The following is a 23624-nucleotide window of genomic DNA, read 5'->3' as shown; positions in this document are numbered from 1 at the left end:
AACCATTAAAAATTTCTCAAACCTTTAAACCATTAAACTGCGCTTTCATGGTTCAATTTTGGTTTTTCAAGGTCTAATTTTTAATTTTTAAAAAATTAAAAAATTTTATTTTTAAAAATTAAAAAATTTTAAAGATTTTCCTAAAATGTTTGCAAGAATAAATCATGAAAATGAAAAGATCGTTTAAAAACATATTTTTAAATTTAAAATTTTAAAAAAACGAAAAATAAAAAATAAAAACCGTTAAACGGTGGTTTCTAACCGTTGAAGCCAAACCGAACTGTGTTGTGTAAAATTGTCCCCCGTAAAGTCAGCTGAAAAGCCGAAATCGGCCGAAGGGTCGAAACGAGCCACGGCACGACTGAAAAGCCGACCCGAGACATGGCACAATTGAAGAGCCGAAAACATGCCAAGAGTTGAAGGGGCAACTCGAATGATATATATGTACTCATATACATATATGTCAATGTGGGCTAGTATATATATATAGGCTAAAAAGGGTATTCGTTGGCTTTGTATGTGGGATAAATGACCCAGAGTAAAATAGTGAGTGTAGCTATATATATATATATATATATATATATATATATATATATATATATATATATATATATATATATATATATATATATATAGCGAACTAAAGTGGGACAAATAGGTATATATAGAGTGAGTATAGGCGCGAGTGTGTAAAAATAGAGCGAAAGACGTGTTGCAAGAGAAGAGTAACACAGAGAATGATTGAGAGAAACAACAGTTGTGGCTATGTGAGTGCTATAACTCAGAAGCTGAGTGTGAGAGGAAGAATGAAGAGTGCAACAAAGAGAAATAGAGAGAAAATAGAGAAGCTTTGAAAGCCTTAAAGGGGGATAGATATCTACGTGTTAGGGTTTGATGCGCTCGGCTGAAATCGTGGTTTCAATGCACGTCCATCCATACCAGATCAAGTTCTATCATTCCGTGATTGTATTTTATCTTTTCTCATAGTGGAAATTTCTGTTCCCGTGGTTTTTCCCTGAAATCAGGGTTTTCCGCGTAAATCGTGTGCCACTTGTTTCATTTATGTTTGTGGTTAAGTTTGTTTGTAACTTTCGCGTGAGTGAAAGCATTTCAAACAGTTAAGAAACCCAAAATGTGAACCGAGCCGTTAAGTTGTTAGCCGCGGATTCGCTGTTCGGTTCGGTTCGGTTCGGTTCAAACCGAACCGTGCCGATTGTTATGATTCATCGTCCTTCCTCTTCGTGAGGATTTTTGGTATTTATCGGAATACTCCTGGAGTTGAGTTTCTGAAATTACAGAGTGTACCCCTCGCTTTTCTTCCCCTTGTACGACCACGCAGAAATGATGGAGCTTCTGCTACAAGCTACTGCTGCCTGCTGCCGACGTTCCAGAATCAGAGGGAAAAAGCAGGAAGGAGAATCCCTTTCTCTCTGTCTGTGTCTTTGTCTGCCTTTCTGTTTACATGCCTGCCTGTCTTGACAATGGCAAGAATACGTAACGGAAGTAGATTGGGGAGCCATGGAAAGCTTTGGAGACACTCGAATCCAAAAATGAAAAGAAAGGTTCTCCCAGTGGTTGCTTCTGTCCATGGAAATCAAGGCGGACAGGAATTAAATCAGGAGCGATGGAGATCGTCTGTACTGCGACCATCGACGCAGAAAAAAATCAATGCTGTCTCTGGTTTGTTTCTTGTCTGCCGTTTCTGACACACTTTGTTTGGTTGCGATGACCATATGTATAAGTCTGTGGAGATCTCAGACAGTGACATCAAAGAGAGATTCAAAGGTGAAAGAAGCTGAAAAGATTCAAATGCATTGTTAATATTAGTTCCCAAATATTCCACGTCTAGGCTTTACACGATACATATCTTTCATTATTTCTGATTGCTCCTTTTTCTGTACGCGCTCTTTATGATGTAGGCGGAGTTAATTTCCTCATATCATTGCAAGCACGGTGAGCTTTTCTTCATGTAAAGCTCTCGTTTTTTCATTGTCCTTGTTCGTTTTACTTCTGCTTCGATAATAGCTTCAAAGTCTACCTTAAACTTTTTTTTGAAACTCTCTGATTAACGTGAAAGATGTTGCTAGTTAAAACTGCAGCTACTGGAGTAAGGATCGCAGCACATCTAGTATAATTTACTTTTTAATTTTAAGTCTGATTTTTGTATGCTTTTTGTTTCGTTGCGTTAACTCTAATTTTCTAATTGAAATGCCATGTTAAAAACTGCACGAACAATGCAACACAACATGACATGAAGACGCAAGAATGCAAACTAAAAAACTATTGAGCTCGTAATTTACCGACTATCAGTGAAAATCTTTTAGATCAGAATTTAATTCAACTTTTCTATTGCTTGAAACTTGCTAGTTTAATGGTTTTGGTTCAAGTAATTCAATTTATAATATATGATTGGCGAGAAAGATGCACGAAATTGTTGTAATGGCTTATTACTAAATAGTAGGAATTTTGAACTGTATTACCAATAATTTGCTGTTTTCGTTCTCATTTTTCTGTTCTTTAAAAGGTAACCTGCTCCAGTACAGCGTGGAAAACCTATCTGATTTAGTTAGAAAGACACACCAGATAGAGGAAGGGAAACAGTGGTAATACAATTCTAAATAGCAGAATTTGAGCTATGATATATCTGTAATGCATAACGATGAACCGAACAGAGGTTCCACCTGATATGCATACAAGTTGAACGTCTCTCTGGTTTCTATTGTAGGGTAAAACATATGAATTAACGAACCACATAGGAGTTATAAGCCTGGAATAGAAAACTGAATTAGGAGTAAATTCGGAAATAATAAAAACGTGTAAGCATACTTTCGTAATTCACAGTACTAATGTTTTAAATTCAGTTGCTACAGTAATGCATGAATTCAGTTGTCTGTGAATTTTGGGGGAAAGATGCAGCGAGGTAAAAAATTCCGTTGATAATAGAGAGCGCATTTATGATTTAGAGCCAAAATCATCACCGAATTTGTTTGAAAATCCTAAAGTTTCAGTTGGAAGATAACTGGAGGTTAAGCCAGAGATTGAATAATACGGATACCAAATTTGAATTTGAGCATACATATATAACACGTTCAACGTCTGCATTTACGTGCTGATTACCATTGCTAATTAGTTAATAATCATCCACCATTCGTGCAACACTTTAATTTAATTGTTTTTACCAAATTAGTTACTTGGGCGTTCCATTGTGAAACGTCCTGTGGAAACCTCGATATTTATCTGCGCTTATTAAACAACATAACCTGCGATTGGAAAATGGAAGGTTTATTCAGCTACAATCCATGCAGGTTGTGCCATCCTGTATTTAATTATTTTTAAATTCTTTGTTAACTCATCAGTTCTAAGAGATCCATAATTAAATGCAACCTGCAGCCTTTCAAATTGCAGAGTGTACATCCTTACATATATTACACTTGTTTTACTTGCAATTCATAGTAAAAATTGCAAAAATTCTCATGCAGTCTGCTCATGTTTTGCAAATGACTGCGGAAGTAGTACAGTTGTAAAACCATTTATCTCGACTGCTCTCAGAGTTGCAGTTTTGCAAAAAATTATAATCACCGCAGACCATTTTTGCAACATTTCTGCTGTTTTTTGCAACAGCCATATGTATATATATCAGGAGACCTCGCAAGTTTTCACATTGTTTTTCATTTTGCCTCCTCCTGATACGTGCAGTTCGCAGAAGCTAGTAACTTCCAAATTTAAAGAGATGAAATGCCGTGATCCTTCTCGAGGTGCAAATTGCTGCTTCGTGTCATTCATTAACTAATCATTTTTGTCTGCTACAAATGATACAAATGATCTGATCGTAAAATTCAAGAAGAGCTTTTCTCTTCTTCTTTTTCTTGTCAGAGCACGGGTGAATATTACTACCTTTTTAGTTCTTTCGTTTTCATACAAAAGTTTCTTTTCTTTCTCTCTCTCTCCGTCTGCATATCGAAAAGAAATTTTTACTCGCTCAGGCTATCAATACAAGCCCATTCCTTCCATACTGTTAAAGCATATTGCTTTCTCCTAAAATGCCTTTTGTACTACAGCTGCACAATCTTCATGTCAGTTGTCTTTTGTGAATTAATCATGCTATCTGCATTCTGAAGTTCGGTAAGCATATTAAAAGAACGCGTTTCTGTATGCAATGAATGAATTACTGACAGAGGGAGAGAGAGAGAGAGAGAGAGAGGAGAGGGAGAGAATTTTCTAAATATACAGAAGCTTGCAACGATTGTTCTGTAGTCGTGGAATTATCAGGGAATAATATGGTATTGCAGTATTCTTGAACATTCGGTCTATGATTGCAATTGAAGCATCATGAAGATTCACGCTCTACCCTCATCATCTATCCCTTTTCAAGAAATAAGGGTAATAATCTAAATCTTCATCTGATAGTTAAATCTATCTAGTATATTGGAGCATTCATTGCACTACATTCCCACCTGCATTGATGCAATATATCACTACATCAATGCTTTTAAAGCTTTTGTTACGGAAGCCTGTATACATACTTGGTTTATGAATCGCAATCTAAGCATAGTTCGAGTTTCAATTTATTCTGTACTAGTGATTGCGTTTCATTCCCTCCTGAGTCCTGCATGAATGAATATATGTATGTATATCAGGCAGGTGCAGGCGCTACTTTTAAAGCTTTTGGAATGGAAACTTACTCTTTCGAGTTCTAATCTAAAACAATTTAGTTCTCACCTGGTATCTTGCACCATTGCATTTGAACTGAAGCACCACCGTGAAAGGTTTACTAGTTTCTATTGTGGATAGTATACCAATATTGCACTGCATTCCCACCATAGATCATGCGGCCACATAATATCGCTTTTGGTCTAAGGGAGGATGGTTTCTCTTTGTAATCCAAACATTTCATTCATTGCAGTTTATGCACCCCCCCACCCAAAACAATGCAGTTCTATTGCACTGCTGCTATTAAAGCTTTTGGAAAAGAAGAACTACTATATGTAATTCATAACTGTTTCGTATGTAACTACGGTTTTTTATATCTCCCTCAAATTATTGCTTATGTTCGTCAAATTATGATACAATAGAAAATGAGCAGAAAAGAGTGCGCCATTAATTGGCATAAAGTATATGTCCTGTTTATGGGTAAATGCAATATACCTTTGTATGTATATTGTTATTATTACTCGGAGTCGGTAGGATATACATACTGATACCTGCTCTTAGAGTAGAGTAATGATACAATCATTTTCATTTATTGTGAGAATTATTATAGGGAATTCGACTGCTAGAATAATTAATCTGTTGTATACAGTTCAAGTTTTTATTTTCATACAGGAGCAGCGAGAATCTTGATGATGCTGCAATGGCAATCAATGGCTTTAATTTGTCCTTTCAAGGTCAGGCTTATGGTTTCATTAATGGTTCCTTCTTCACTAGATGCGACTATAATTACTTCAGGGACAAAAAAGTAAGTGATGTTTTCTTCTGTTTTAATTATTGTATTTGGAGCTGTGGCGATATTTCATGCATTCTGCACGGTTGGACATAAGGCCATGAAAGACAGACATTTAGAGCCACAGAATTAAGATTGATTTTTTAAGTACACCTTTATTTTATCCTTTCATCTAGTTCTTTGCATTCACATACATATCCTTTTGGAGCATCCTGGTTCCTGAATCCTGATAAACTATTCATAAGGTAAAAGGATAATATAATTATTGTTTTCACATCATTTACAGATTTTGCTGAGTCCTGACATAATGAGGATAGTTCAGAAAAATATACTATAATGCATTGTATAAATTGTATAAAACAAATACCAAAATATGCTTATGCACATGTCAGCTCACATATTTAAATAGAGCGTGCTTGTTTATTTGCATCTGTCCTTGTGAAAAAGCCCTCCTATTTACAAGAAACGCAAAGATTATGCCCACAATTAAGCAAAGTAGGCAACAATGTAGGAATCCATACATCCATACATTACATATAATCACAATTCTCTCGATAATCTTGATCTATTTAGGATCGAATGGAAGAAGCTTCACAAGAAGGTGACTAATTATTCAGGCAGACCCGCTTTCTAATTACATGCAAATCTAAGATTATGCCCAAAAGTAAGCTAAAGTACTCAACAAATTAGGAATCCAATGTGCTTAATTAACCTAAGATAATCACAGCATTAGCTTTAACCCGTGATAATCTTAATAATCACAGCATTAACCTAAAATAATCACAGTTTTTCACGTGATAATCTTGATTAATTTAGCAATAATGGAATAAGCTTGAAAAGAAGGTGAGTAATTTTTCAACCTTAATTCTCCTGATTCAGGCAGAACCGCTTTCTATTTAGAAGATAATTTAGAAACTAAAGCGTCGAAGAATCATCGGTGCATGCCTGCAAAAGGATTGCCTCTAACTTAATTAGACGCAAACTTAGCATTAAATACTTGTCTGATTTGACGCAGAAACACATGCCAGCCTTCTAATCAGAACCACAATTAGCAAGTAATAACCTTATGATTATTCTATAAAGTTAAGGCCTACCGACTAATAAGCGAGCAATTGATGAAGGGTAGGTCAATGCTCTACAATTCTAAAAGAATCCATGCCAATACACTATCGTCCAGTTAGGAATCAATTTAGTTAGGATGTCTGAATCGAACTAATTGTTTATCATTTCTATTTGATTATTCGTCTGGATCTATTAGTACAGGCGGCATGTTCATAGGCATAACGAAGCTTACCTTCAGCACAAAAAGCTCTAGAGGTTGAAAATTCCTACTGTTAATTTCTCCTCCGCATAGGGTCAGATGATAATTTCGTTTCGGAGTACCTAATCATCTACTCGATTATTCTGAAATGGGGATTAGTGATTTGAATCAAACTTCGTGGAGCTTTTGTGGTTAGATCAATATCACAATCTTATTTCCTTTTGAGTATTATAGTATGCGGGCTGGCTACTTTATGCACCATTTTAGCTTGCTTTCCTCATCCCCTCTTTATTGAAACCTTTGATCACACGAGAAACATGGATTCACTATTGAAAGCTTTGTTTACATGTACAATTGCATCACGCATGATCCACTCATTTCTTATGTATGTGCTTTGTGGATCCCTTAAAATGTTATCTCAATCTTTCATTCTCCTTGAGTCCTCATGATGCTTGATCAGAAAAGCCCAAGGCACTTTCCATGCCTTGATTCTTGGATCTAAAGAAAAGTTGTTCACTACATTTGCTTTGATATAGGTAGGAAACCAACAAGTTACATCATAATGCCCAAATCTTGTCTGAAACTATGAGACCTGTTCCTTTGCATTATACCTCGGACAAACCCTAATGACTGAATGCTGTTTTGTTAAATTGGTGGTTAAGAATGCTTCTAAATTCCAGTGCTGTTTTCAAATTTGCTCATCATGATTAATGTCTTATTCTATTTCAATGGTACTATAATTTCTTTGTAGGATCAATCATGATTCTGAACTTTAAGTAAGCATTTTGTTTGTGAACCTTAAATTTCGCAATCATGTACTAATTGGCATTCTCTTAACCTTAACTTCATCATCCTTGAATGTAGGCTTAAACTTTGTTGTTGAACCTCAAGCCTAGCCTATTCTATTAGTGCAGTTATAACGTATGTTTTTCAGTGTTAAGTCACACCTTCACTTCTGTCATATCATGTGGGGCAAATGTTGGGAGTCCAACCAAGTTTCAAGAAATCTGCAGGATTTCTTGATGTAAGCAAACGTCAAAAGGCTTTTATATACATTTTGTCCCAAGGAAAAAAACATAACCGAAATGAGGGAAAGACTAGCCTATTAGGTGATCATCCTATAAGGTATAACTATGTTCTTGACAGTAATCTCATATCGAAGATATGTATGTAGTAAGTCACATGTTCCATCATTATGGCAAATTCCTTGTTATGTGCTCTTATATTGTGTGCCAACGTCCTCTTGCGCTCAAGGTTACAAGTTCTCACAATAAGAAAAACCAAGGATTGCAATAAAATTCACCCATCCAAGGTTACCGAAAGTCCTTTTTGGTCTTCTTGATGTCACACTCTACGGATAATGCTGATGAACAACAATCATCGCCATTCTTAATGTAAGTGTTGTTAATGTCGAAGTTTCTTGAGTAGATATATAATATCATAACATAATGTTGTTGGTGTGATGTTTGAATGCCATGAGGTTCAGCCCATATTTCTAGAGAAGGAGCCATCTGGATGTATTGTTTCGACTCTCGACCATCCGTATTGAGTTGAGTATCATGAATGAAGGACGCAACATTGCTATATTCTTTGTATCCAAGATGCAAGAGATTAGAGGAAGCAATATTTTTCTATTTACATGATCAATTTCCTCGCACTAGAAAAGTTATCAAAGAGCCCCTTACAAAAGGATATTTCAAGGCATAAATTTCCGTGTAGAGCAAGATGAAATTTCTTCTTTTCTTCATCTTGGTGGTATTGGTAACTTGTATAGGTTCGTCCAATTCTGTCTTTTGTAGACATTGTGAAACCTAATTCACAAGGTTAACCTAAAGTTATCTCTTCTTTTTATGCTTCCAATCTAAACTTGTATAGGTTAGTCCACTTCGGAATCATCTTTCGTACACATTATGAAACCTAATTCACAAGGTTAACCTATAGTTATATCTTTTTTTTTGCTTCCAAACCATAGGTAGATTGGAAGCCTTGATTGAAAAGCTATCCCATATATGTTATGATAGAATATTATTCGTACTTTTTATTGTATGAAGGTGCCATGATACTTGTAGTTTACAAGTAATTGAAAATTCCCCAACCTCTCTCTGATGAGCTTTAAGGGGAGTTACTTGGTCTCAACATTTGTATTGAAAACAAGACCAAATCTATGACATTGTCGTAATTTTCATAATGAAATTATTCAAAATTGAATCTCATGGAGATCGCGTGTTGAAGTGAGATGTGGACACATTGAAACAAAAACATGCACAAAGAAACATGTGATTGAGCTTGAAAGTCTTTTGTTGCATGAGAACCTTTCTATAGAGACTTAAGGGTATTGGAACTTTGGAAGTATAAATTTCAAGTCTGAAAATATATGGTAAAGATATTTAAAGATTTATGACTTATGTATTTCTTTCATGATTAATTGTAATTTAAATTCCTCAAGCAGGTGTATATATGGATTAGTATCAACTAATATTTGAAGTCATGGTGCTCATGCATTCTCATTTTAATTTTGCACTTCATACTTTTGGACTTTTATGTTGCTTTGCATATTAGCTTGTTGCTCGAGCATGGAAAACAAATACACACACACAATGATTGCACAGTATGAAGCAACGTCCTTACAATATTTTATATACATTCTTCACAATATTACATTAAATGTTGCAAGAGTTCTTTTGGAGATTATATTACCCATGGCTAGAATATGGATCTTCCTTCTAGGATGAGAGTATATTGTAGCTTCATCATGAGCAAAATTCAAAACATATGAGATTTTTTACTGGCTTTTGCCCTTCATTACGATATCGAGTTGCCTCTTCATCAATTCTCACATATTCTTGCCGTCTTTGAGCTTCTGCTTTTGCCATCTTTTGTTGGGCCACCCTATGAACCTCTGCACTTTCATTTCTCATTCTCTCTAGTATGGCAGCCCTTTTCCTCTCCAAGTCTTCCTATATGTTAGGGCTATGTTAGCAAAAGAGTGTCACGTTGTAACATATAATATTTTACTACCTAAACAAAAAAATAAATTGTGCATATACATTTTGGCAATTCATAAATATTATGATCGTGCAATATACGTGCACGCCACGCCTTCTTTGGATGATTGTTGATGGCATGAAACGTCGCTTAGGACTAGTAATAATAGATGGATATATATGTGTGTCCCTTTGTACAATCATATACTCCCAAGGTCATCCATAATTAGGGTCGATAAATAAAGCAAACTCCCCCTCCTCGAGTTCGTACCATATACTCTTGGCATTAAATGGATTCATTGTAAGGGCACTAAGGCCAATACAAAGTTACCATATCACATTTATTGCAGTTTAAATTGGAGTCATGTGTATAAGCTCGTGCTAGAGGCTAAAAGACGAGATGCTAAGTGGGATGATGAACAATTTGTAATTAGTGCTAGATGATTGTAGAACCCAAGCCCCAGCCATACATAGTGGCTTGGTAAATCTATTTGTTTGTGAGGGAGAATCTACTTTGTTGCAAGCCGATTTTTGAGTCCATGGGTTTGTCTGTGTTCGTGCAAACATTGGGTTGCAAATCCTTATTTGCCAATCAAATATAGGCATTCATTGGCATCCAATTATTGAAGTTGAAACAACGTTATATGGTATTATTGGTGAGCACACACATTGCTATGTGATTATGTCAAACTTATGAAGTGTCCACAAGTGTTGAAAATTACAATAGATTGTCTTGCCCTTGATTCAATTGCAACCTTTTGACCATTTTCCCAAGACTCTACTTTAGTTGCTGCCTTTTCGAACCTATCAAAGGTATTGTCAATTTATTTCAGTTGAGGTCAAATATGTGTATTAATAAATGGAGGAAACAATGAACAAACATGTTATGAGTAAGAAATTGATTTGTTTACCTATTGTTGGCACTTGCTCTCTCCTTATCTTCCCAAGCTTTGATGTATGAAAACGTTTTGTACTGATTAACTTTGGCAAGTGCCTCTTCTAGCGGATTTGTTGTTTTGTACACGAAGATTTCACCCAATCACATAAGAAAAACACAAATGAACAACTAAACTTTTTTTGATGGTTACAATTTGATATGTTTTCTTTTACTTTAGCTTGTGATTATGTGTAGAGCTAGGAGTAATTCGGCATCTTACGAATGGGAATTATTGAAGTTGAAGAGGCAATACATACTCAAATGTTCATAAACAACAAAGCATGGTGCTTATTTAGGTCATTTGTTGTGGATAAACCATACAATGCATTCTCTCTTAATAAACAATTTAGAGATTATATATATTAGTCGTCACAAAAGGGCATCCAGATTTCACGTAACATTATATGCCTATGAAGAACAAAAGTTTACAAAGTTTCGAGATTACTAATGGGTAACAAATACATATAGACTCAAAGTATGTGTGAGCATAAACACCTAAAATAAAATGATAACACTTTAATGGAGCCTTGCCTTTTGGATAGGTTATGCAATGCATCAACATACCACATCTCCTTGATGTAATTTGTCAAATCAAACCCTAAGTCCTTACCACATGCTTAATGGCCTCTAACGAACAATAATTAATCATTATCATCATCTCTCTTTCCAAAGCATCAAGTGGGGAACATGAAATAGGTCTTCACATAGGGTGGAATTGCAAGAAAAAATGATGCATAAGTTGTGTATCGAGACATTTGAGCAGTTATTTGTAAGCTCCAAGCAACTAGGAGAACCATATTATCGAACATAAACACTAAACCCTAGTTGGCATTCTCATTTTCTACATTCTATCTTCTCGCTTGTTGACATGTATGTTCATTAAACTTATTTAATTTAGTCATAGTGGGGTGTGATGTTGGTCGTTGGAGGCGTTCATATCACCAAGGGCGAAGTTCATTAAATTGTACAAAAATGCAAGAAAGAAATGGACACACAATCAAACGCCACACAAGAGTTAAATCAAATGTATAATGTATCAAACCGTAACCAACATGGTCTCAGAGAATGTTAAGAACTCCATTATGTAGCGAATTGCACAAAAAATGTATGGAAGAGATCACACACAATAAACGTCGTGCACAAGTTAAACCAAATGTACAATGTACTAAAGCATAACCAACACACACTCAGAGAATGTTAAGAATTACACCGCGTAGTAAATTGTACAAAAAATGATCGAAAGACATGGACACACAATCAAACACCGCACAAGCATTAATGCAAATGTATGATATATCAAACCCTAACCAACACACACTCAGAGAATGTTAAGAAATTACATAATCAAACGCCATGCAAGCATTAAAGCAAAATGTATGATGTATCAAACCCTAACCAAAATACACTCTGAGAATGTTAAGAATTAGGATATATAGTGAATAATTTTAATGTTGAATAAAAAATGAATTCGGGTGAAGAGACAAGATTAGGAGGGTAATGAGTAAGTGAGTGAGGGTGACAAGGGTTACCGGTGGTGGTGGTGGTGATGCCGCGGGAGTGGGTGCCATAATGCCCAACAACCATCTCCAGAGACCTCTTGGAATGGATGAGGATACAACTTGGGATGGGTGTCAAAGAAAATGATGAATGTTTTTGTTTGAGTCACATGAGTAGTTGTTACCTTTTAATGCATGAACCCACATACGTGGTTACTTACACTAATGCTTTTCTTCTTTTCATTTATTTGGGCATCTCTAAAAAAACAAAACTAATTTTGGAAACGGTAGAAATTCTAAAAAAACACATTTGATGGGGAAATTAATTGGGGGGTTGGGGTGGTATAAAATCTAAAAGAATTGAAGAAGAAGGAAGAGAACAACTTTTGGTTTTGTCATCAAAGTTTCTTTTAATGCCTTTGGTTTTTGCATTCTCTTCTATCAAAGCATATTCCTTGCCAAATTAGAGCGTGACACATGTCATTTTGTTCAGTTTTTGTTACTATTGATTGTTAATTAATGCACGGATCATGGAAGTTGTGTTGTCTTTTCTTTTTCTTTTTAAAAGAGGCCTCTTAATTACACTTGCTTGCTTGACATGTATTTGTATGTGCTACATATGCGCATCTACTTTGTATGTGCTCGAAAATCACATGTAAGTGGCTTGTCATCGCATCTGTAACACTTCGGATGAAGCAAATTATACATGTCCATTACAAAACGAACTATGGTCATCATCACAATAATAATAACAGTTAATCGTAATCGTAAAACATCAAAAGCTAATATATATTGCCAAGATTTTGAAATGTCCACTTGGTTCTCACGTATTTCTTTGTAAACGTATGGCTCAATTTCTAAAGGGGGACAAAAACATACTATCAAAGAAATATTTTCGAGGACATAAAACCATTATGTACTACTGCCTCTCTCCATGTACATTTACTCGTTCAAATGTTTTCACACTATATACATGTATCCCTTCAACAACCCTATAAAAAACTTAATAATTTGTGTTAGTACATTACCTAGGTGAATGTAAGACAATGGTGTCATTTATGCATTTGATTGGGCAATGGGGTTTGGACAAGAAAGGTCCAAAAATGGAGGGCATATTGCCACACCCTTTCATAAAAAAAAGAGGTGAGGTGCTCATGTGCTTCAAGTAATGTATTATAACTTAAAATGATACTATTTTAATGGTATTAGCTTGAATCCGACCTCATTTGTTAAAACTTGAACAAGTACACGTGTTTTGAATTCCAAGTAACAATAAACTAGACTTGGTCGAAGTTCAACTGATTCAATGGCCATTGATGATTAATTAGCTCGAGAATGATGGTTTCATTTATAGTTCTGATTGATATGCTTGTTATGTCCCTAGCACGATCAATACAATAACAACAACATATTTTATAAAAACCAATAGTAGGTGCCATTGTTTAAAAGCTTTCAACATTTGGCCATGTTCGTCTATTGACCGTATTTATACGCACAATTCACCATATTTATTGATATAGTTAAGGGGAAAGTATGTTTGATTGCGTTCATCAATACAAAATGAGTCAAAGATACTTTATTACTAGCTTATATTAGAAGTGATTCATTTCCAAAGGGAGTTTTGCTTCTATGAAAAGATACCGAAATCATTATCCTTAGAATACAAAAATATTTTCTATTTGAATATCCTTCATAAGGAATATGGAACTTTGGTTGATAAACACTGGGATATGCTCAAAGACACTAAAGGAATGTGATCCCTTGAACCTTCAAAGAAACCCTTCACAATATATGTGATTCAACAAGATAGAAAATGTTGATGGTTATACAACTTGCTTGTAAGGTCGCGTTCTCGAAATGCCTGCAAAGGAGGATATAGTTACACCTCCCTTCCTTAGCACATTGAAAAAAACATATTGTAAATACACGTGGAGTCGAATGTCGTCAATAATGTGCACAAGCCTATCCAATTCAAATCATTCGCCCTTTAGCCCTTAAATATTTTACGCCATCATTTTAATCACAGTGCTCAAAAAACGTGGTTGTTGCCTAACATACATAGTTGTAATGTGGACGTGTTTGTTGAATGTTGTAGATCATGCACATATGGCTATATGATGCATGTCATATTCTCTTTAGCTCTTAAATATTCGCATTATCATTTAAATCATAATGCTCCCAAAAGTTGCCGCCCTACATATTGTGTGGCCATCAACACTGAAGTATGTGTGTGCAAAATGTATTCAATTTGCGATACTGTAAAGTGACGATGTTGACATCTTACCTCCTTGTCATTTCTTCTTGATCATGATCCGCGGATGCATTCATCACTTTAAACTATGTACTAAAATTGAAGTTTTTTTTAACGTGTTGAAGACTATAAATATAAGCATCTTTGGCTTCGTGATGACTTTGAGTAGACATGTTGTTTTACACCATCGGTCTAAAAATAATATTAAACTATCGGACTTCATCACTTTGTCTGCACTTTAGGACTACAACCATTGTTGAGCTATTCAGTTTCACACTCAATATTCGTTAATGTAAGGTTGCATGACTACATGGCCAATACCAAGACGACAAGGTTTAAAATTTAAATATACCACATGGACGCACATCACGGTTCGCATCCTGCAAAGTGGGGTAGAACTCTTTCGCCAAGGTTATATGGGGGTGTTCTGGTCAACATAGTATTATGAGTCTAGAGTAGAGTCTCTTTTGTGTCATGTGACAACAATCCTTGTCACTTCACTACTCTTAGAATTCATCCATTGAAAAATTCAATAAAAACAACAATAATACCAATGTTCTATGTGTTTACACACCAACACACATGCACACGCACACAGTGTGCGGATAAGCATTGGATATGCCCCACATAGGAATGCATCTAGAGGCCAAAGCCCTAACCATATGCATTAGTATACCAAAGATCAAAATGTGAACCACCAAAGTTATGAACAATTCCAATTGCTTGTATTTATATAAAAGCATCCCTTATTAAACCATGGAAGAGCAATCCCCTCTGCATTTGAAAGAGGGTCTATTCAATTGAGCAATGAAGGCTAGATCCTCATCTATGTTGAAGTTTAACCCATTATTCCTCTTCTATGTTGAAATAAAAATAACATTCTTCATATTCAATCTTACCACTCTCGATGCCATCGTGGTATTGGTTGCTACGGCCACTCTAAAGGACTGTTTTAGCAATTATGAAATATCATTACATAAAGAAGTTGATTGTGGTTGTGTATTATCAAATTTCTTGACAAACACACATTGGGACAATAGATTGTGATGAAATGCAACGCGGAAAACAAACTAATCTTTCATTGGTGATATGTTGTCCTTAAACCGGAAGGCAATGATTTGAATTTGACTCCTCCAATAAACACAATGCTTGAAAGACCGAGTTTTGGATTCCTTAGGAGGTTAAACTAATAGAACTGAAGAATTACGCCATTGAAATAAACAATCTAAGAGAATGATAAATAGGTGGTATAAGATGGTCGTTTGATAACTATTCAAGGATTTTTAAACTCTCAAATTCACGACTATGGCCATAACTAGTATATTCAATTTACTGTCTGTTTGGCCTACCCTACTCATTCATGATCAAGGGAACACTTGTGTGTGGTTTGTATGCAAGAACCAACATCTAAACTACCTCTCTTTGGTGTCGTAGGTTGTATTTTGCCTTTGAGGATGAATTAAAAGAAAAGTCTCTCTCATAAAGACATGCTATTGACCCCTTGAGAACTATGACAAAACAACATCGTCTAGTCACAATTCCTTCTCTTTTTTAATTGCTATAAAACATTTTATGAGATATCACAAGGATGTGATTCTTGCAGCCTTGGAGGCCATGTCGGCATTTTGCAAACATTAATATAACATTTCAGTTTTGGCTCGCTCTTCTGTAGTGTCATTGATTACAACCGTGTAAATGGTGACCATTTTGCTTTTCATAAAGAGTGTGGTCTTTGATACTTTTGTAGCATGTCCTTTATTATATATGTAAAAGAAGTACACCGTGTGCTTTTTGTGAATGATGTAGTAATCATGTAATCCTTTGCAGGCCAAATTCCCTAACAAGAGGTTTGTGTTGGCAATTAGACCTTTTCAACACTCATCTCCTAAGACATGGAGAATTGGTGAGATGCGTGCTTGTTTTTAGTCCTCAACAATGTTCTAAGTGAGAAATTCCCCTTTTACACTTGGCCCCCCATCCATAATACACATATTCGAATTGGGTAACACAATCTTGAATTTACGAGAGTGCAATCGAAGATCAATGATATATGTTATCTATCCCATATGGAGAGATTATTGGGGGATTTCACATGCAAACAACATAGGTGAATTTGGTTGGTAGCATGATAACTTGCCATCACATTTGAGTATGTGTCAAAATGCGAGCGATATCGATGGATTTCAATAAGTTCATTGCACATGGCCGTCATGATCAACCAAACATCTAAAAAGCCCATCTCTCGCTCTTTCACACACACACACCCCACACAATTGCACATGCTCGACATGATCAACCAGACATCCAAAAAGCCCATTCCCATCTCTCTCTTTCTCTCTCTCTCTCTCTCACACACACACATTATCGTAATTAGCTTACCCAAAGTAGCAACAAGTTGTAAGAATACTAACCCTACATTTTGGGTCTTCTTTCTCACCTCTCTATTACTCCATACATATCCTCTTGGTTTAGTCGATGCCACTGTTGAATGTAAGGTGTTGAAGCCATGACCTTTTGGTTCCCATTGGAGGGAGAACCATACCAATAGAGCTACATCCATATGGGCTTACCAATATGGCGCCCACATACATGTGTGCGCGAACACACACACACACACACACACACACACACACACACACACACACACACACACTCCTCTCTCTCTCTCTTCCCATGGGCTAGGCACTTGTGTCATAGATCATAATTGGTCTCCAATGGACATTAGAAAGATATCTTTCCCACAATTGATGAGTTCTCTCTCTCCCTCCCTCTCTCTCTCTATATGTCTCTTTACAAACGAAGTATCAAAAAGAGCAATCGAGCAAGACATAACGAGGATTTTCAACACACATTTATGGCATAGAGAGAGGACACATTAGGCGATCGATCGGATCGAAGGCTATGTAAGGCTACATGGATGGAATCGTGAACTTCTCCATGGATGGATGGATGGATAGATAAATGAGCTTTTGAGGATCCATAGGAAGTGGTAACTGGAGGTGGAACCTCTTCAGTTACCACTAACTATTAGAGTTAGATATGTATAGAGAGAAATAGGACAAAAGAATAAAAGAAAGAAAGAAGGAAAAAAAGTTAAGAAGACCATACTCTGTTCCTTCTATCTCTCTGTTCTCTCTCTCTCTCTCCTTCTATCAGCTCACTCACACACACCATACACACACTCTCTCTCTTCTCTGTTCCTTCTCTCACACACTCTCTCTCTTCTCTGTTCCTTCTCTCACACACTCTCTCTCTCTCTCTCCTTCTCAGTTCACTCTCACACACACCATATCCACACACTCTCTCTCTTCTTCTCTCAGTTCACTCTCACACACACCATTCACACACTCTCTCTCTTCTCTGTTCCTTCTCTCTCTTTCTCTCTCTCTCTTCTTCTCTCAGTTCACTCTCACACACACCATTCACACACTCTCTCTTCTCTGTTCCTTCTCTCACACACACTCTCTCTCCTTCTCTCTCTTCTTCTCTGTTCCTTCTCTCTCTCTCTCTCTCTCTCTCTCTCTCTCTCTCTCTCTCTTCCCCCCATCCCTTTCTTTCTCTTCGAGATTTGAATACACACACACACATTGGGCCCAACACACATAAACTTGGGGAGAGCCCATCACTTTCTCTGCTTCAATCAATTAAAATTACTGTTTCTTCTCCCTCTCCCTCTCCTTCTCTCTCTCTCTCTCTCTCTCTCTCTCTCCTTCTTGCAGAGATTACTTACCCCTTTGCCTGCATCTCTGCTTATCGGCTTCTTTTTCTTTGGCTTCTTGGGAATCCTCCATTCTTTCTCTCTGTACCCCAAGAAATGCACAGCTCTCTGGAGGATAATGGCAAAGGAAATCAAGATGAGGAAGATGGCACCCAAACCCTAATTTCTAATCCTCCTAGCCCTAATACCACTACTACTGCTACAGATATTCTTGTTCGTGATTCTACAGGCAGTAGCAGTAGCAGTAGCAGCTCCGATTTCGACTTCAGTGCAAGGTTTTCTGATGTTGGATATGGCAATACTACTACCTCTTCCTCTTCTAACACTGCTGCATTTAGTAGTGCCATTAATACTAGCTACATGTGCTCTGCAGAGGAGCTCTTCTACAATGGCAAAATTAGACCACTAAACAGAGCATTTGGTTGTCCCGATCCCGCTCCGCAGGAGAACGGGGTTAATTCTGGCTCACTTAATTATGGTACTAAGATTGGTGCCAGTTGCAGGCCCTCAAGAAAGGTTCATAATGATGATGATGATGATGAAGAAGATTATGGCATCCACAAATACTGTTGTGGCTCCAGACAAGAAAACTGTGGTTATTCTCAACAAGAAAGCTCTGCTAATACTGATACCAAGGATGGCCATGAGACTGCTTTAGAGATATGGAAGAGAAGCAGGGCAAGAAGGAGACAACTACAACATCATGTGGTAAGATGCTTTTCTCAGATCCCTAATCATCATCAAAATGAGATGAGGAATGTACATATATCCAATCATCAACACAGGGATGATGTGAAGGGCATCACTATGCAAACCATTGCTTTTCATGGTGATTCCGTGAAGAACATGGATATGCATGCAGCCATGACCTGTCATGGTGATTCTGTGAAGAACATGGATATGCATGCAGCCATGAGCTGTCATGGTGATTCTGTGAAGAACATGGATATGCATGCAGCCATGAGCTGCCATGGTGATGATGTGAGAAGCATGGATATGCATGCAGCCATGACCCATCACAGTGATGATGAGAAGAGCTTCTATATGCACGCCATTCCTCATCATGGTGATCCAACCAACATGAAAGTGCTTGCCAATCCTCACCGCCGTGATGCAAACAGAATCAAAATGCATGCCAATCCTCATCAAATTGATGTGAATAGCATCAAAATGCATGCCAATCCTCATCAAATTGATGTGAACACCATCAAAATGCATGCCAATCCTCATCATAATGAAGTGAACACCATCAAAATGCATGCCAATTCTCATCATATTGATCTGAACACCATCAATATGAATCATCTTGATGATATAAATAGCATCAAGATGCACCCTTATCCACATAATGGTGATGTGAGGACAAGCATGATGCTGCCCTATCCAGATCATGGTGATGTGAGGAATATGAAGGTGCTGAACTATCCAGATCATAGTAATGGGGAGAACATCAAGATGCAACCATATCTTCATCATGGCCATGTAACTAACACCTCTATGCAGCCCAACCATCATTGCAGGATAGTGAAGGACATCCATATGCAGCACAACCATCATCATAGTGATGTGAGGAGCATCCACATGCAGCCCAATCCTTATCATGGTGATGTAAAGGGCTTCCATTTTCAGCCCAAACTGTATCATGGTGATGTTCAAAGCATGATCAACATGCAGCCTAATCCTCATTTTGGTGATGTGAAGAACATCAACATGAAGATGAATTCTCCTCGATGTCATCACAATTACATCGATACACAGCCGAATTGTTCTCATGGTGATTTGAAGGGCATCCACATGAAGCCCAATCCAGACCATGATGATTTGAAGAGCAGCCATATGAAGCCTGATCCTCCTCATGGTGATATGAACAACATCCATAGTAACTTAGAGTGTAGCAATGCTCATCAGTATCATCATCAACAACAATCCGGCGAGATGAGTGGATACACAATGCCCCATCAAGTGAAAAACAGGGCCCCTGAATTTCATGATGGGATGACGAGTAAGCGTAAGATTAACCGTGAACAACAAAATCATGGACAAAACAGCTATTCGAATCACACAAGCTCGATGCCCCGGCATCGTGGCGAGTCGCATAGGAGAGCAAGGTCCTTATCTCCACTTAGAGTGTTCCACATAGATGATTTGATGATGGTCCCACCAAGGCCATCTTTTGAGAGCCACATGATCTATAGTAGCACCTACAACAACAACAACAACAACAACATCTCAGAGAAAGTTGTATATCCTAAGAGGAGAACACTAGAGGAGCTCCTTAAAGAGCATGGAACTAATAGGAATGATGGAAAGTGTGTGCAAGAAGAGAGTGGGATGTATGGAAACCAGCAACACATGATGTGTCAGGTGTGTGATAACAAGAGATCATTCATGAAAGACATGGATATGGAAGGAAAAGGAGGTATACATGAGTCTCAGAGGGCCTCATTGTCTAGTCCTCAATCCAATCCACACATCTTCTTCTCTGGTGCTCATCACCAATATGCATCCTCTCAAAGGGCACAAGCTGAGGTCATGAAGAAGAGAACTCTTCTTCCCTATAGGCATGGATTATTGGGTTGCCTTGGCTTTTTTACATCCATGAAAGCTCTTCATGTCCCATCCTTGTATTCAATATCAAAGAGACAATGAGACCTTTTTCACACTGTCACAACAAGTCTTAAGGCATTTTTCCACACCATGGATGCACACTTACCAATCCGAACCTAACATTAAGAGGTTCTCTTATATATGTCAAGAGAGGTGGAATGTACTATAGCTAATGAAGCCTCATCATGCTAGAGCATTGTAAGGAACGCGAAGGAAAGTGGGCTCCTAACATTAAGAGGCTGTTTTGTATGCCGACAAAGAGAGTCGATAGCCGGACATTACCCAGCGAAAACCTCACAAGTGCCGAACATTGAAAAGTGAAACATGAATGAAAGTGGGCTCTTTCTCACACGGACAAAACAACGCCTGAACAACTTCTTGGTGAATGTTTGAAACAAGCCTATTGTAGTGTAAGCAGCCTATTCAGAATTGATTTGATGTCCATGGGATCCTTGTTTTCAACTCCTTTGTACCATCATATTTTTAGCCTATATATACGTATATATGACAAGTCTCTCACATTTCTATCACCTTATCTCTCCATAGGTTGTTTCTTCGAATGTCATTTAACCGTCTAGTTGCATATTGCCCTCCCTTAATATCGAAACAATACCCTATATAAACCAACTCTCCATTTGTTGTATGTAATGAATGGCATTGACACCCCCAAGAAGTTCCAGAATTACCATGTGTAGATGCAACTCTATCGTATTATTGTGATCATTGTATGTACCATAGGAAGTGCACTGAAAATGAGTTGTTTTGTAGAAGGTTTTTCAAGCTTTAACATGAGGCTTGGCTTAGTCATGTTTTGCAAACATAAATCATCTCCTTGATCCCCTACTCAAAGGATGCCTATAAATTCCTTCTCTTTTGTTATTGTTCTTCACTTTGCAACATGTAGAAGAGAAGCCATCCAAATATAGAAGCCTCATGCGTAAATTGCAGCAAATCATTTCTGTCTTTGATGTTATATATCAACAAATCATTTCCCAACAAAAAAAATCTCAAAATGTTATCTCACAACAAAGTTAGTGTTTAGGTTTTTTTCACCAATAATCAACGGTTATATTGGGAGTATGTTGCCTCCAAAAAAATTTGCCAATGCCAAAATTTAGATAAAGAAATTTGTGCATCTAAACAATGAAGCTCCAATTATTTTTCTAGAATATCATGGTCACTAAGGACAAAATTGCATTCTCTTGTCAATTATGCTAGATACTTTTGAAGTAGCGAAAAGAAGTTGCTATATTATTGCAACATACAGTGCTTATGCAAGCAATGCAATGTTACATTCAATGATTCAAGCAATGAAAGCGTCAAAGACGGTTATTTGAAGATTGCAATATAGTATATCTTATATTGACTACAATTTCACATAGTTTTGAGATTTCCTCTACTTAAATCTAGCTCAAGTTCCAATTTAAGGTTTGATATAAATACCACAAGCATTCAAATAAAGTGTTTGTGCCAAACACTATAAGTGGACATGGAGAAACAACAATAACAATTCTCATGAAAAAAGATTTCGACAAATATAAGAAAGATGTTTTAACCTAAACTAAACTAAACTAAACTAACTTAATAGCAATGAGGATGAAGTGTTTCTTAAAAACATGAGAAGTCTTCATTTGTGTTGGAGTGTCAGGTGACTACATCGGTGGGTGAAGTGAAAGAAGTTGAGTGGGGGAAGCGAGGCTTCAAAAAGCTAAGATATGAGCGTGAGGAACTATGTTTGACATGAACTCAAAATCATGGAGGTATGCCAATACCAACTCTCGTGCACATATGCATAGGTTGCGATTGCGATTAAACTTGAGGCCCCATTAGGAAAGAGTGTCCTTCAAAAAGAGGCGAGGAGAGGAGGATGGGAAGGAGAGAAAAAATGATAATGGAAGCTTGGATGTTGGGAGCAAGGATAAGGAATGAATCATGTGGGGGTTTGGGGAGGCTAGCTACTCAAGTAGGAATGGATCATGTGCATTGTATAACTTGGACTAAGTCTAACAATGGGGAAGAGGGTAGAAAGTGAGGTGGGTATAGACAACGATTGGGTGAGTGTGCAATTGATGGCAAAAGTGGTGGCCTTGGTGCATGTCAATAAAAAATGAGAGACATCCTATCCTTGGCCTTTGTTCAAGGATAGGATGTCCTCTTGAGAGAAAATGACTAAGGTTTAGCTCTAAGGAGTATAATGAGAAAGAACCTCCACAAGTGTCTCTTTAACACTTGGGAGAAGGGTGTAAAGGTTTATAGATATTACCTTTATACCATATTTCAATGCTAGGCCCTCACTCTTTATACTATCCTTCGTCTAATGCGCACTTGTATTTTTGGTTTGCATTGCATCTATTTTTGTGTTTAGGGGAGAAAGAAGAGTTTTATGGTTTACAAAGAGAAAAAAGAAGGGTATGCGCCAAGGAACTTTTGGAATAGAGGAAGCGTAGTTTTATGTGGGTTAGTTTAGGTATAAATATAAAGAGGAGAAATGTATTTTAGGGAAAACGTTATTTTCTTTTCAATTGAAGGGCTTGTATTTGCGAATTTATTTTTCCTTCATTTGCCAAAGAAACGAAGAGTAATGTGAACCCAAGGCTCGATGTAGAGCCTAGGATTGGGTTGGGGTTTGGTGATCAGGAGGTTCAACAATGTCCTCCTCATCCACTACAAACAATGGCACATAACAGAAGGGCACTTCATGTTGTGCAATAGTTGTTGCCATTTAGTTGCTTTACGCGAAAAGCATTGTACAAAAGCTTTGCACGAAGGATTTGAACTCTTGACTGATTCAAATGGCCAACACACTGTTTCCATCCATGATGGAAATATGTGAGTTCCTTCATGTGGACTTTTCTACGCAATGAGTAATAACAAAAACTAAACACGAAGGTTGGGTCTCCACAATGGTTTGGGCTGACCATAAGAGAACT

General features: G+C 37.1%; 2 protein-coding genes and 2 long non-coding RNA genes across 9 annotated transcripts; 3 read left to right on the top strand and 1 right to left on the bottom strand.

Moving 5' to 3' along the window:
• Positions 1 to 1642: 1642 nt before the first annotated feature.
• On the top strand, positions 1643 to 2146 carry LOC147849119 (uncharacterized). The gene is made up of 2 exons (XR_015531824.1): positions 1643 to 1785; positions 1920 to 2146. It is a non-coding gene; the product is annotated as an uncharacterized LOC147849119 (long non-coding RNA).
• A 1593-nt stretch (positions 2147 to 3739) lies between these two features.
• On the top strand, positions 3740 to 8912 carry LOC147849118 (uncharacterized). Of its 4 annotated transcripts, none has more exons than XR_015531821.1 (3): positions 3740 to 4122; positions 4231 to 4380; positions 5323 to 8912. It is a non-coding gene; the product is annotated as an uncharacterized LOC147849118 (long non-coding RNA). The 4 variants fall into 4 exon arrangements; XR_015531822.1 differs by lacking the exon at positions 3740 to 4122 and having other exon boundaries at positions 4140 to 4380; positions 5323 to 8095; positions 8188 to 8912; XR_015531823.1 differs by lacking the exon at positions 3740 to 4122 and having other exon boundaries at positions 4145 to 4380; positions 5323 to 8535; positions 8643 to 8912.
• Positions 8913 to 9312: 400 nt separating this feature from the next.
• LOC147849117 (remorin-like) lies at positions 9313 to 12388 on the bottom strand. 2 transcript variants are annotated; one of them, XM_087337779.1, is made up of 4 exons: positions 12152 to 12388; positions 10597 to 10681; positions 10408 to 10489; positions 9313 to 9658 (listed from the first exon to the last, which is right to left on the bottom strand). In XM_087337779.1, the coding sequence occupies exons 1-4, from the start codon at positions 12204 to 12206 to the stop codon at positions 9452 to 9454; spliced, it is 429 nt and encodes a 142-aa protein (XP_087193905.1). In that variant the 5' UTR covers positions 12207 to 12388; the 3' UTR covers positions 9313 to 9451. The 2 variants fall into 2 exon arrangements, with proteins under 2 accessions (XP_087193905.1, XP_087193904.1); XM_087337778.1 differs by having other exon boundaries at positions 10597 to 10684; positions 12152 to 12384.
• A 5635-nt stretch (positions 12389 to 18023) lies between these two features.
• On the top strand, positions 18024 to 21224 carry LOC147849116 (uncharacterized). Of its 2 annotated transcripts, XM_087337781.1 has the most exons (2): positions 18024 to 19500; positions 19543 to 21224. In XM_087337781.1, the coding sequence occupies exons 1-2, from the start codon at positions 18184 to 18186 to the stop codon at positions 20734 to 20736; spliced, it is 2511 nt and encodes an 836-aa protein (XP_087193907.1). In that variant the 5' UTR covers positions 18024 to 18183; the 3' UTR covers positions 20737 to 21224. The 2 variants fall into 2 exon arrangements, with proteins under 2 accessions (XP_087193907.1, XP_087193906.1); XM_087337780.1 differs by having other exon boundaries at positions 18028 to 21224.
• The last annotated feature ends 2400 nt before the right edge of the window (positions 21225 to 23624 follow it).

The sequence above is a fragment of the Azolla caroliniana genome, unplaced genomic scaffold (assembly GCF_043228905.1).
Source record: "Azolla caroliniana isolate FFs.n. ecotype wild unplaced genomic scaffold, voAzoCaro1.0.p SCAF_124, whole genome shotgun sequence".
In the NCBI taxonomy this organism is placed as follows: Eukaryota; Viridiplantae; Streptophyta; class Polypodiopsida; order Salviniales; family Salviniaceae; genus Azolla; species Azolla caroliniana.
Note: the sequence above shows the minus strand (reverse complement) of the source record. Positions and strands in the feature narration are given on the sequence as shown.